Below are 15,181 nucleotides of genomic sequence, written 5' to 3'. Positions count from 1 at the left end.
AGTAAAAACCAGTACCCTGTCCAAGAAAGCAACAGTCACATATGCAACAGTTAGATACAATTAAAAACAACAACAAAAAAATCACATTATACTAAGGTTACAGGTCAACATATCCTCAACTCGATAGAGGCAGATACTATGTCAAAGCATCTAAAATCTGATGCAACTTCACCCAAATCCTTCAGTCTACTTTGTCTCACATTTCAAGTGAATGAAACTAAAATAGAGGACATGACTATGTTCACTCAGTATCAACAGTCACAATAAAAAAGTACTGATGAAACTGTCTGTTGCTGATTTTATATCTACATGAACATGGTCATAAAGCTGAATTAAAATATTCTGTTCTGGCTTTTTCTGCTAGTTGAAATTCTCATACGATTCAAGGTTTTTGTGTGATCGTACAGGACAAACACCAAAGGTTGCACCATAATGGCTCCATCTATAATTGTAAAAAGCGCTGATTGAGTTTCATGAACCCTGTGCTGCTGAAAATCTATTGAATCCCGCTGCGTAATCTCAGACCAACAGGACAATCAATGAGAAAGTCTTTTGTCCAACAGAGGTAATGTGAATGGTAATGTAGCCCTCTAGTATAATCATAAGAAATGCCACAGCCTCATGCAGTATATCAGCATAGATAGTAATGCTATCTGAACTACAGTTAAATCCTGACAATGGTTCACAGTAAGCAGGACAACTGTAATATTGCCGCAATATTTCCTATAATGTAATGAAAAGAAGGACAGGACAGAATATACGTTTTAAAGGAGGAGATAGCGGAGATGACATGCAGCAAAGGGCTACGAGCACGGAGCGAACATGCAGCCACTGCAGCCATGACCTTTCTCCTTTTTAAGGACATTGCCTTTGTACAGCTTGTACACCACTAAGCTACCAGCACCAGTAACCGGTTGATATTGAAGACAAAAAAAACAAAAACATTAAATAGAAAAGAGCATTTCCTTTCAATCTAGCGCTCCATTGCCTCAGTGACATACGTAGCTTCATTTTGACCACAAAACCCTTTTAACATACTTTACTGTGTTAGCACTACCAGCCGTGCTGATGCTGCTAACAGTGGTAACAGAGCTAACAGTGATAAGATGGTCAATTCTGAAAGGGTTTTACTATTCAAAATTAAGCCGCATACACACCAGGGAGACCTGGTGGGAGACAGGAGGGTGTCCGCCGAATGAGCAGCGTCGCTAGCTGTCTTGGTCCTACGTGACCACGGTGGTGCACAGTGCAGTTAACTGAAGACTAGCAAAATCAGCCTATTGCCCGACTTGTATAACTGGTCAAAAATATTCTCTGCAGTTTGAATGATAAATGGTCAACTGTTGACATCCCTACTATAGACAAAGCTATTGTTACAGTATGACCAACATGAATATATCTGTCATATAAACATTTTTGAGGTGAGATAAAAATTACCTAAATATATCTAGATATTATACAATACAGATTTTAACAATTGTACTACATCAAATTATGACTCTGGTTTATTTTAATTCTATTATATTCTCTAGTACTGTTATATATTACACTATACCAGCGAATTTGGGGTTTCTTTAAAACCCTATAGGCATAAGGAAGTTCTTGAGTTGATTTATTAGTTGAAAAGATGGAACTGATGTTGAGAGCTCAGCTGTTCTAACTGGCCTTGGGAAACAATTTCACCATTGTGGTGAAAAGTTATGACCAGCCTGAGAAATGGAGGAAAAGAAGAGTAAAGAGGGATTGCGGTTTCCTTTACGGTCTTGTTGCCCTGGGCAGGAGGGGAGTGATATCGGAGGACTCGATGAGGGTGAACACAGTGCGACTGCAGCAGAGTAGATGAGCTGTGGTAGTTTTTCAAGCCCCCTTTGCTCTGGATGGGAGACTCAGTAGCACAGAGTGAATACTAAAGCTCAAACATAGATCCCCATGGAGAGGACGGATCAGATTTGACAGATCTGGTAGACGGCAAACCTGCTGCCTCAGGTTTTGGGTGTAGGGTGGGCTTTGTGCAGTATTAACCCCTATTTCATTTTCATACTTCTTTCAGGGCTTTTTGTCCAGTGTGTCTGAATTCATAAATATCTGTGGGCAATCTTCCTTTAGTCATCTCCCTCCGATAACGTATTGTTCATGGGTTCATTCTACCCTGCATACAATCATATTTTATGAATTGTGATATGAAAGTGGATATGCCGTGATTTACATATTCATCACCTCAGATAAACATCTTGCAGACAGCCCGCACACTCAGCAAAGCTTACAGAGCTAGAAAATTAGCTACAAATTGGACTCTTTGAAAACGAGTGTTTTCATAAATGCTTTATTGAAAAAACATCTTATGGTCTTATGTATAAGGTCCTACTGAATGTTAGAGAAGTTGCTTGATAAGAGCGTGAAATGTTTCACCCCAGAAGGTGTTATCCGGTGTGCAGCAAGTTATGTCTAATATACCAACCTGTTTGAATGTTTGTCACAGATTCACACTCCTTTGTGCTGATGATAACAATTGCGAGGTAGAAGGAAGCAGCTTGGATTGAAAAATAAATCGAGTCCCTCGTCAAAAGATATTTTGTCCTCACAGTGCTCGCTGGTGTTCAGACTGCAGGCTTCTTATTTTTTTTGGTAATAAGTGAATCTCAAGTGGCTGCAACTGGCGGGATTTTCCCAGTACAGACATGCCAAGAGACACTTGTCATTAAGACCGCAGAATTAAATTCTTTATAGTGTTTGTTCTGGAGATAGAATCAGTCTGCAGCAATCACAGCAGCATATTTGGAGAGAAACGACTCCTCTGTGTAGTTTTAGGCTTTGAACCAGTGGATATAAATGTAAAATATCCTATCTTGAAATCTAAATCTGAGAGAATTTCAGGGTTTTTGTTTTGATTTTTCACTAGTATACTGGTTGAGGAAATTGAAAGCAGGTGGCAAGTGTCAGACCCGATTTAGAACAGTGTCCTCTGTGCAGTCATTAACCCCCTCTTCAAGCAGTTAAATTGGTTGTTCGAAAAGGAAAAGGAACAGGTGAGATGAATTGGGGGCAGTTATCCACTACTTGGCAAGTGAAGTGTTGCTTTGCATCTAGTGATGCAACTAAGCCTGCAGTGTTTTGAGTTATTAATAACTTTTTTCAGACACTGCACCCAATAGTCCACCTTCCATCTTCTCTTCCACCTGTCTGTTACTCTCTCTCACAAACGCAGCAGGACTAAGTCCTACCAAAGTTGAGTCGGTTTCATTAGTCAGTTTCATTAGTCTATATGAATACCCACCCTGGGTCCCGTCGCATCCTGTTGGAGCTTCAGATATTCGTGGGTCGTTATCGCTGAGCTTTGAAGCTCTAAAAATGGTATTCAGGACAGCCCTAGAGTTTTTTTTTTGGGGGGGGGGGGGGGGTTGATATGAATGATTTTAAATTCTGAATTATGTAGCTTGTGAAACTCTGGTTGCTTATACTTAAAAAGGAGTGCAGCAACAGTCAGAGTTTTAAAGATATGATGTAGAAATAAGAACACAACATGAATAAAGCTAGTTAGCTGAAAATAACACTCCCTGGATAATTAGATAGCACAAACAGCAAATCAAGAAGCTCATCGGCATCTCTTCCCTCCTAGAAAACTCCATGTTTCTAGTTAGATGGGATGTGCTGGTAAGTGGTACATTAATAATTCAAAGCTATGACTCTCCACATGGCTGTCTGCATGGATTACTGCAGCCCTGTCTCCTACAAATTGCATTTAAATGCATTTATTCTTCATTAGCGATTTATGTTCAAGGGCAACGTTCAGAGCCAAGTGAGGGTCAGTGAAAATAAAAAAGGATGGTGGTTGTGGTAGACGGGCATGTAGAATTTACCCTCAACACTGGCAGCCTGGCTTCATTTCCCATGCCACTTTAACAGTCAGCGCAGGGATTTTTTAGGATTGAGGTTAGTTCGTCAAATTAGGGAAAAAAAAAAAAATCTTCTCACTTGGTCCTAGAGGTATCACGCCAAGTAAATAGTTTTGGTTTAATTGGTCTTGGTTTTCTGTCTCGGGGGCCTCCACCCAAATGTTGCTTGTTGCCTACGGCATTGAGACAATTATTTTAAAAGCTCTACAGTCATGGAGAGTCATGTGGAACCATGATTATCTACACCAAATTTAGGGCAAACGCGTTGATTGTTTAACTGTTTTCTGTTGAACTAAAGTGATATATACAAGAAGAACTGAATAACATTTCTAAATGAGTTTATTGTAGGGCTGCAACTATTAATTATTTTCATTTTTCATTAATCTGCTGATTATTTTCTTGTTTAACAAGTAAGTACCTCGTTCTATAAAATGTCAAATAACAGCGAAAAAGGCCTTTTGCAAGTTCTTGTGACATCTTCAGTTTTTCTTTTTTCTTTGTCCATCCAACAGATCAAACCCCCAAAGCCCAAATTGTCAGTTTACAATCAGACAAAGACAAAGTTCACCAGTGTATCTTCAAGTTTAAGAAACTGGAAGTGAATTTTTAGAATTTTTGATTGAAAAAAATGACAAAACAATTAAATTTGAAAACTGTTACCATTTCATTTTCACTCAGCTCATCAATAACTTGTTTTGGCTCTAGTTTAGGGGTCCAGATGGGGTTAGTTGCTAAGGTCTTCTTCAGATATGGAAACTACAAGACTGCTGGACTTATCTTTTTGTTAAGTGATGTCTTTAAGGCTTTTAAAAACATGTCTCGAGTACATAACTGCTCAGTAAAAAGTATTTAAATGTGACAGATCACAATATTTGGCACCTGGTGCTGGAAAAGGGGTGCTGGCAGCACTGGAGAACAGCAGTGAGTTGTGAAAATAATTACATCAAGGAAGAAGATAGTTCTCAGTTGAAGCACAGGCTGCATCAGTGAGTTAGTGGCTTTCACAACTTATTTTGCAGTTGAATGACTGTTTATCTCTGTGGTTTAATTAATGACCATAGTGAGTGTGAGGGATGCTCGCCGCGTACTTCTCGTAGTATAATAAAGCCTGTAGAATTATTTTCTCCCTACGTCACAATGTAGTAGACAGAACATATAATGCTGTTGTCACATTGTCTACAGTCCAAATGTATAGTTAAAAAAACAGGATGTTAAGTATTAGTTCTCATATTGTATGTCAAATATTTTCAGCTCCACTGAGGATCTGCCTTTTCTTGTCCATGTTTGTTGAGTCATTGATGGGATGTCACTGGAATGGCTCTTAATGTGCTCACACACAGAACAAAATGGAGACGATGCATATGCAGACATACAGCTAACACAAGGACAACAACGCTAGACAGGAATAAGCAAACAAAATATCTACTTTCTACAAACATGAAGGGGAATATGCTATATAAATAAACAGCCAACATACAACATATACAGTCTGTGGGTCAATAGTGTCACAAAAAAGGGCAAGAGTGCGTGGGACTGTAAAGAGAACATTGTCTGCAATAAATATTCTATGGGTTTAAGTGCATAGAGTGGTTGTGTGTATAAAACAGTATCTCTATGTACACTCTGTTTAGGTTTACTGTACATTTAAGACTAAGATATACATGTTGATTTTAATTCATCAATCAATCATTCATTTGGTTGTGTGTGTGGGTGCGTGCGTCTGTCTGCCACTAATCTTACAAACTACCAGTTAGCCACATTTTTTGTGTACTTATTTATGACTGTATGCATAAGGACTTCTCGTGGTTGCAGTGATTCATTATTGTTAAAAAACCTGTTTTATTGACTCTTTTATACCCCCACTGACTGCAGACTCCTCACTCCTCTTAACCTGCTGGTAGGATCTGCAAGTGTTTCAGAAATCATCTTGGCTAAAAACAAGCCTTACATAGTCTTTTCCATCCATCCATTTTCTTCCGTTTATTTGAGGCCAGGTCACAGGGGCAACAGGCGGAGCAAAGCATTTCAGCTGTCCCTCTACCCAGCAACACTTTCCAGCTCCTCCTGGGGGACCCCTAGTCGTTCCCAGGCCATACGAGATATGTAATCTCTCCAGCGTGTTGTGGGTCTGCCCCGGGGCCTCCTACCAGTTGGATGTGCCCAGAACACCCCTTTTTTAATATTCTTTTTATTGTTTTTAATAAATAACACACACAACAACCTCCCTTGTTATGGCTCAAAACTGGCATCCATAGCAAAGTTTGGTTTTATTCTGAACCACAGCATCTACATATTGATTCATATTGTGTTTCATACACCGTTCGTGTTATGATCCACTTCAGTTAGGCACGATATGAGATGAATAAGTCAGTTGTTTTTTGTTAGTTAAAAGTTAAGTTAGGCTTATCGTCTGATGATTATTGTGATTTTCTTGGACACAGTGTTTTTACAGCTCTTATCCAAACATGAGACCAGTATGTAAAATTGTGGAAGCACTTCCTTTATGCTAGAAGTACATCACTTTTGTAAATCTGTGCCATCCTAACTGTGTGTTTCCGGAGGCTGAAGGACAGTGGTGGGGAAGTATTAAGTCTTTCTTCCTCTACAAGTTGATTTAGGATTGTCTGTAATGGTTCGGCGTTTCTGTGGAGAGGATGGGAAATGCACTCCTTTTCAGGCAGCAGACAGAGTGAGTTGATACACATACAGCGGAAACTCCATGCCAATTGTCTGCACTGCTTCGACTCTGTGCTCTGGGCAGCAAAAGAGGAAGCTCAGCTTTACCTTAAAAGTAAGTCTTTGCTTTGATGTGAAGGGTTTTATCATCACCAAATACTGAGGAAATGTGAAATGAATGCAGTGGGAAATATTAGGGTGTTTTTTTTAAAGTCAGTCGGGGCTTCTAGGGGGGACAGAAGAGGTGGTGCAGGGAGATGAAAGCAGATAGCTTCAGATACACAGACAGGTATGAAATGAAGAAAGGAACCTCCTAAAGCAGCATAAATCACAGGAATATGTAGTGCAAAAAGTTCCTGAGCGTCTTCTCATCCTGTCAGGAGGTCACAGACATGTTTTCTCTTAAGTTGCATTTCTTTTCAAGTTTGACACCTGTCATCAACAAGGTGTTGATTCCCATATCAGGATGCTACTATCATTATAGCAACTCATCCTTTATACTAAAAGAGGTTCTGGTCATCTATGCATTCATTTTTTATCCTCCAGTTTGAAGCCATTTTGTATTTGATCTCTGTTTACAGTATACTGTTTCACCCCCCCAAAATATTGACCTGGTTTTAGATGGAGTGACTGAGCAGATTGATAGAAAAACAAAACCTTGTTTTCTTCTTTTACTTGTGTTATCCTACAATAAAAAATCTATTCAGAAAAATATGTTGTGCTTCTACCACATCCTTATATCTAGTAGTATTCAAATATCTGTCAGCTTTTATTAAGCGGCACAATGTCGAAAATGCTCCCTACCTCATCATATCCCGACCCCCAGCCTGCAGTGATGACTCATGGCATGACTGATGCATGAACTCATGGTTATCCAGATCTCACTTCGCCCAGCTGGAAACAAGACCATATCGTCTTTTTTTAATCCTCTGGTGTCTCGAGTGTGTTTACCAGCCTGACTGAAGTGCAGCATCCCATAGTGCGCTGTCACAGAGGGACTGGAAACTAATGTATACTGTACCTCTCATACATACATTTTCATATAGGGACTGCAAGACACTTTTCAAGAATGCATTTGTGAGAGGAGCACTGTATAGCTCTGTAATAACATGTAAATAATGAGATAATATCATGTAGTGAGCAGGTAATAATTGGAATAGTTTGTGGTAAATACAGAGGGAATCATTGTAACTTGATAATATTTGGGTTTGATTTGGGGCAAAAATATCCCAAGGTAATAATGGCATATCTTCTTAATATAATTGAAATTATGGGTAAAAAAATGTATTGTGCTCCATACCCCTAATCAGTGTTGTTAAGCCTGTCAAACTTAACATTCCTGCATTCGGCAATATGCAGTTTATTTTTATTATTTATTCTTCTTTACTTTAAAACAATGCGCCTTTGATTTTACAAAGACATTAACAGAAGGCAATCAGCTTGTCAGCTGAAATGATGACTGTCACTTGCAGATTTCATCAGCATTAGGGAGCTAGCTATTAACACTACCATTTTGGGTTGGTTTTCAGCTTACTTTGCTGTTTTAAACCACTTGAAAATGTACTTTATTCAACATACTACTACATATTAATCATTTTCACCCTGTTCTATCCTCTATGATCTTACTTTCAAGTGTCTTCAGAAACTTCAAAAGCATTTTTTTATGCAGAGTAGTTGTCTTTATCTGCAGCCAGAGAGGAAGAGGATGAAGCATAGGTTGAGGGGGTGGTGTGGGTTGTGTGCCATGGTCAGTGCTTTACCAATGGTGGCAGTGTCAATGAGGGTGTAGATTCTAGAGATTACCTTTATAACATCTTAGCTCTGTTTGTAAGGTAAATAAAATCACTTAAAACAAATCCAAAAATATCATCCCTTCAATCCTCAATGAATGATTTGATTGCAAATCAGCACAAGCCCAGTGACTCCCTGGGTATGGGTAGGCTTCCAAACAATGTCTCACACACAGTGGAGCAGTGGAACAGAAACTGTCCTGGTCTGTAGTGACCAAGATCTTACTACAGCCACCTGCACAATTCTTCAACATGTAGAGAAACCCAAAGATTCACACACCTGCTGTGCCTAGTTACGGTTGCTAAGCTATGATATGATAATATGAGTATTGTGACAATTGGGTAATATTCATGTAAAATGTGTAAAAACACTGCCACAGAACTTGAGGAGGGAAACAGTACCAGAGAAGCTTTTGGTTTATAACAATGCTGAGAACATAAATGAGCAGCAGAGGAATGTTTCATGCTGTAGGAGTGGTTTGAGACATGTTATGTTCCCCTTGATCCTTTTTTTGGCTGTGAAAATTTTGGAATTCGTTGTATCTGACACAACTTGAAGCAGCCCCTGTTAGTGAGGAAGAAGAAACACACACATGTTACAGCCGCCTTTCTAGCCTGCAGGGGGTAAGCGCCCAACGCTCTAAAGATAGATTTTGTGTGGAGTACTTTAAGGCAGCGAACTGTACGAGAGGTTGCAAAAAGTTCATGAAATTATTAAGTAGACTTACAATCTAATCACTAAGCTTGGGAGTGTATTTTCTATAATTTCATTTGACATATTGCTGCGCTATAAAACTGCATCATTATTATGCCTTATGTCCTCAAAGATTTTGTGAACTGCCATCAAAATCCACTTTAAGCCACGAGACGCTCTGCTTGGTAACTGGCATCAGTGCAGGCAGAGAAATGAATAAAGCACTTCCACTCGCATTACATTTACATTAAAGGTATTTAGCTCTTGCTCTTATCCAAAGCGAATTATGATGAGGGCAGCAGTAAAAATTAGCTTAGGCTCAGGCTGATGGTGCCGTGATAATAGATTTGAGCAAACCCTGCTGTAATGCAACACCTCTTGTCTGCCAGAAAAGTTCTACAGAAAGAAATTAGAGTTAGAACAGCAAGATCAGATTAAGACAGGAGCATATTTGCAGGAGGATGTGGCACAAAAGGGGGTGTGATACGAGTGGAAGCAGCGGGACGTGAGGCATTTCTTGAGGAGATGAGTTTTTAAGTTTACAACGGAAGGGAGTGGTTGTGCTGTCCTGACGGAGATTGTTCTGTGGAGTCAGGGAGAGTAGGTGGAGTGAGGACCTGACTTTTAATAACACAAAGTAGACCAAAAGTAGAGGAGTGGTGATTGGATTTGTTTGTACCTCAGTGTGGGTGAAGTATGATACCATCCCTAAATGACACAGACCAAGTTTTACAACTTTTTGACAGGATGGAGGTGAAGTCTTTCCTCCAAGATCATGCCACCATCTTGGAGCAAAGTGTTTTTTTTGTTTCGTTCGCTCCTGAGCCGTGCACTGGAAGACAGATTGTATGAGTCATGCATGCAAATTACATGGCGGTTGCGAGGGGAGTGCACTATTAGGAATATCCAACTGTATGAATAAGTCGTATTTTGAATGGAATAATAACACAGCCCTCCATAGTAATGGAAGAGTCGGACTTCTATGTTGACAGTAATGACCCATTTCTTGTGATTAATTTTGGAAAAAAGGCAGCACGCAATTAGTGGTTAGCGGTAGGGGGGCGTCACGCAGGCAAAAAATTTGGAGGCATTTGTTTCATTGTCAGAAAGGAAAGTTGACACTGAAGAATGGAGGCAGAATTATACTTGGGTGCCAAGGTTGCATACAAGCTGTAATTGACTGTGGCTTTTAAAACGTGATGGCGGAGTTGTCCCAATGTTTTTGCCTGATAAACAGACAAAATTGTCAACTCGTCACACTGCGTTTTCTATCTTCAGTGTGACATTGCCTCCACTCTTATTATTTTCTGTGATAGAGGGGGTTTTGATTTTCCTAACAAATCAAGATGCACTTATCCGTCCAGAATCTAGTTTCATTTTAAGTTGGCACTGATTTGTAGCCATGCCAACATACTGATTTTGCCAGTAATGCAAACTACGATGTTCGGCATTAATGAGAAGACGTCGATTTAGAAGTCTTGGTAGCAGTGTCTGTCTTGTCAAGTGGTCATTGTTGTTATAACTACTCTTTGGTTTCAGCACAAGACTTGATAACAGCTTGAAAAAAGCATTAGTCCCACCCTTAGCATTGATTGACTAATTGTAACACCTCTTTTAAACCCACAGTGAGCAAGCAAACACAAACGGAGCGTGAACAAACTTCCAGATACACTGTGCCGCATGATCGGTAGGAAGATTAGAAAGGCGCAACACAAGTGCAAGTCCTTTTACCATTTACTGGAAGCGACAACCACATTCACTAAGCGAGCCTCAACAACAGCTTGCTGTTGTTCTGGATATGGGCAGAGGTGTGCAAAGCGTTGCCAAAATAAAGCCAGGATGAGCTGTTTACAAGTGATCTATCCTAACTTGCGTATGCAGAGACCAAGCTAGGACATCTTGAGTGGGAAACACTGATCAATATGATGTTTGCTTGTTCCCTTTTTGCATTGGGTCCAGTTAGCAAGAGGTGTAAGTCTCCCTGCAATGCTCAATGGACTGATGGATCGTCGACAAAGAAACCACTGTTTTATGTGACAATGCCAGATGAATCAGTCAACTCAGTGGTCAGATTCGAAGGGCTGGGCCCAGGCAATGCATGTGGGAGAAACTTGTACTCTTTGTCATTCTTCAATTTGATGAGATGAACTCAATGAGCCTCAGTTGTTCTTACCTGAATATATGTATAAGTTTAGTGACAACACAAATCTGATTCAGAAGGTTTTGCACATGGGCATGGACAGAGAAATACCAAAATCAAAAGTAATAGAGCAAGGATTCAGCCTCACGTAGTGTATTTCATATGTCATACCGATCCATTTAACATTGGAGTCTAAACATCTACAAGGTCTTCGTCTTAAAACATATTAACCTTCACTCGCTCTTCTCACATGCAGACAGTGAAGGACTCAGTGAAAGTACCTAACCGTGACCATGGATGAATCATACATTAACACAGTTACTATTACTGTACATGATGACGTGACTATCTAATAATTTTTCCACAGCAGCAATCAGTGTTTCACTTCACATTTTTCAGCTTGAGCAATTCTTCAAAGTCTCGCTCTCAGTAGGTTTCAGAGGGATAAGACTGCAAGTCATTATTTTTGTTGACAATTAATTTGTTGATTTTTATCCAAGATGGCAGCATCACTCTAAGAAGGGCAATATAAATCGTTCCACCACTTTGATCCAGACTTTAATATCTCAAAAGCTGTTGGATGAAATAGCATACAATTTTGGTCAGATATGCATGGTGCCCAGAAGATGAATCTTAATGACTCTGGTGGTCCTGTGGGTTTTTCTTTTGTGCCACCATGAGGTTCACTTGTGGTTTTGAGCTAAATGACAACAACAAACAAAAATGACGAATTTCATCTTGTCCTGAATGACCAGATCCCTGCTGTACTGTGTGTTTAGAGCCAATTAGCAAAGGTTTGCATGCTAACATTAGCATACCTGCTAAACAACATGTTAGCATGCCAATGTTAACATTTAGCTCAAAGCAACACTGTGCCTCTCTCAGATAGGAGCCTTACAGAGCCGCTAGCATGGCTATAGACTTATTGATATTATTGTAAAGTGTTTGACAAATAGTCAAAAACTTCCGAGATATTCAGTTTGTGATAATATAAAAACGAAAGCAGCAAATCCTCACAAGCTTTAGTCAGCAGTGTTTTTGGCTTTTTTGCATAGAAAAATACCCTAATATCCAGTTCACACATCACAATCATTGGTTAAATTACATCATCAATATCAACTGTAGCAACTAGGGTTTCCTACTATATATACTAGGAATTATGTGATTGGATCAGTGTGCTGATCTCTATATTAGCTTGTCTGGACTTGGGTATCTTTGTAGGCAAAGCTGCAGCACATTTTACCCTGATAAAATGATTTCACTGATCTGCTTTTGGAAACTGCACATGAAAATCAGTCAGTAATCTGAAGTTTTAGCATGACGCCAAGACACCACAGCAGCTGCCCCAACTAACCAGTTTGTACCAGGAATTCAGATATCACAGCCTTTAATTCAGCACTACTTTCAGAATATCTACTCAGACTGAAATTACAAGATCAGTTCCTTCCTTGTCCATCTTCAACCCGGGGAAATAAATCATACAAGATGTTCCTTGTTCAGCTTTATAGTCTGAGTTGTAACATTGACTGGTTTTGATCAATAGCCCACCCAGAGAAATCTCACTGTGGAAATACTGCACACGTTCAGCCTTGTTAACAACAAAGCCCCTTGAATAGGTGTGTGTATGTGTGTAAATACATAGCATGTACAATCAATATGTACATGATGCTCAGCTAATTACCAGCTATGTATTCATGTTGTGGGACCTCCGACAGGGTCCAAGTTTACTGTGGTAAAATAAATTGAAAAACACCCTTTGAATTCAGTGTTTTCAATCTAAAAAATAGTTAATAAAAAAAGACTGAACAGGCAGCTCTTAGTGACAACACAACAGGTCATGGCCACATCTGCTCGACAGCCAGCTCAGTGATCACAGAGAGAGAGTGCTATTGTTAGTGTCCCAGTCATATCCACAGCTTATGTCAAATCTTCTATAATGATGCTCACAATGCTCCAAAAATGTGTTTGTTCTTTGGCACCATTTATTTTATGTAAGTGACACATTTTACTTAAACACAAGAACGATGTCAGCTGCACTATTCGATCCTCACATAACAGCACAGCGTGATTATTTCAACCTTATTCATACTGAAATGCCAGCTGTCCTGCACTAATGTTAAGCACAGCACATTTAAGTGGTTTCTGAGGATCCTCCACCGGCTCTGGTGGTGACATCCTCTTTGATGATACATACAAATGTGAGCATGTAAACAGGAGAGCACATCTTCATTGCTTTTGCTGAGTCTTTGAATTGCTTTTGCGATACCATTCAGATTCTCCAGATCCTAATCAGCAGCATTGTATGGCTTAATTCATTTCCTAATTCATTTCCCTCCGAGCTTTGATTCTCGTATAGTTCTCTGCAAAGTTTTTGTAACTCAGAAAGCCACTTCCTTTTTGATGTATGAATGTTAATCAAAAGATGACAAAATTAGTTTAAATGTTCAGAACTGATGTGGGTAATCAGGGCTGTTAATAATAAATACATCAAAGAATTACACAAATAACCATAGCAAACACATTTAATGCTTGATTACATATTGATTTGAAATGAATGGAGGAAAGTATGGAAAAGGCTAATTATGTGGACAAGCCCACCGTGCATAGGCCCCGGGGGGCCCCTTAGCCTTCACTGACATGCACTGACTAGTAAGAGCCTTTAAATGACTACAAAGAGATACGAAATAACTACAAAGACACAAAACATGACTGCAAAGTGACACAAAAGGACCAACAAAGACACAAAATTACCCCAAAGAGACACAAAATGACCACAGAGACACACAAAATTACCATAATATGACTTTAAAGACAAACAAAAAACAAAACAATAAAAAAACAAGGAGATAAAACATGACTACAGACTGTGTGGCTGTGTGGCTGTGTGTCTTGCTCCTCAGGAGAAGTAGTTGGGCCCTTGCATATCTGTGCCCATTACAGAATGTCTCATTGCATGCACACAAAGAATTTAACAAAATTTTATTTTAATCTTCATAGAGAAGCCTTTTATTGTCACCATTTGCTGGATAGAGGTATCACAGTTGGGAAAACTTTGCAGAGATCCCTTCACCAGGGTCTTGTGCCTCCCAATGGTCTTCATTACTGTATGTGAGGAGGTACTGCCAGTGGCTTTTAGTCATCAAGGACTCAGGCTGCTCCTCCTGGGCGCTGGGACATTAGCGTTTCCCACCACGGGGACTCCAGGATTAAAGAGGCAGCAGAGGTGATGATGAAGGGCCTCTGCTGGTTGGCCAAAGCATGCATTAAAGCAAAGTGATGTCATTGTGGGCTGCTGCATTTACTCAGTGGAGATCCTCCCAGCTGCTCTCCAACCTGAGTCTTAAGTCTGCTGGTTAGAATCGAGACAGAGAAAAATAAAACAAGGGCAGAGTAACGTGCATTGACTGATGAGAAAAACAGAACAGTGGCAGCATGAGGCTTTACTGAAACTTAAACTTTCTAAAGTTGACTGCAGACTTCATTTCAGAAGGCTAACTTGCATGAAAATCATGTGCAACAGTATGTCACAGCTGTGTGAAGTCTTGATGGCTTTGTGCGTGTGTGTGTGTGTGTGTGTGTGTGTGTGTGTGTGTGTGTGTACTGTGATTTTTTGATTTCGTAAAGCAGACTCATTGTTAGGCTTGACTACAGATGAATGACAATTTTCTGTTATCTTTGTATTTGTAATGTGTACAACCAGGTGTGGCAGTGTGGCGGCAGCGTGGAGGTCCTTCCTTGTTCTCGCATTGCCCACATAGAGCGTGCTCATAAACCCTACACTGAGGATCTGACGTCTCACGTGCGGCGAAATGCCCTTAGAGTTGCCGAAGTTTGGATGGATGAGTTTAAAAGCCATGTCTACATGGCCTGGAATATTCCTGTGGAGGTGAGTAAATCATGTTGTTTTTCCTAACAAGTGTAAGTAACAGATCATACTTGATTACAAGTCTAATTAGTCTGTGAATTTTGACTTAAAGGGATCACAATA

General features: G+C 39.8%; 1 protein-coding gene across 1 annotated transcript in view; it reads left to right on the top strand.

Moving 5' to 3' along the window:
• Nucleotides 1-15,181, top strand: part of galnt18b (UDP-N-acetyl-alpha-D-galactosamine:polypeptide N-acetylgalactosaminyltransferase 18b) — a 101,241-nt gene that overhangs the window by 68,421 nt on the left and 17,639 nt on the right. Inside the window, exon 7 of the mRNA XM_042486778.1 lies at nucleotides 14,894-15,079. Within this exon, the coding sequence (XP_042342712.1) occupies nucleotides 14,894-15,079 (186 nt within the window). The remainder of the gene's footprint in view (nucleotides 1-14,893; nucleotides 15,080-15,181) is intronic.

Source organism: Plectropomus leopardus, chromosome 1, assembly GCF_008729295.1.
Source record: "Plectropomus leopardus isolate mb chromosome 1, YSFRI_Pleo_2.0, whole genome shotgun sequence".
Lineage (NCBI taxonomy): Eukaryota > Metazoa > Chordata > Actinopteri > Perciformes > Serranidae > Plectropomus > Plectropomus leopardus.
Note: the sequence above shows the minus strand (reverse complement) of the source record. Positions and strands in the feature narration are given on the sequence as shown.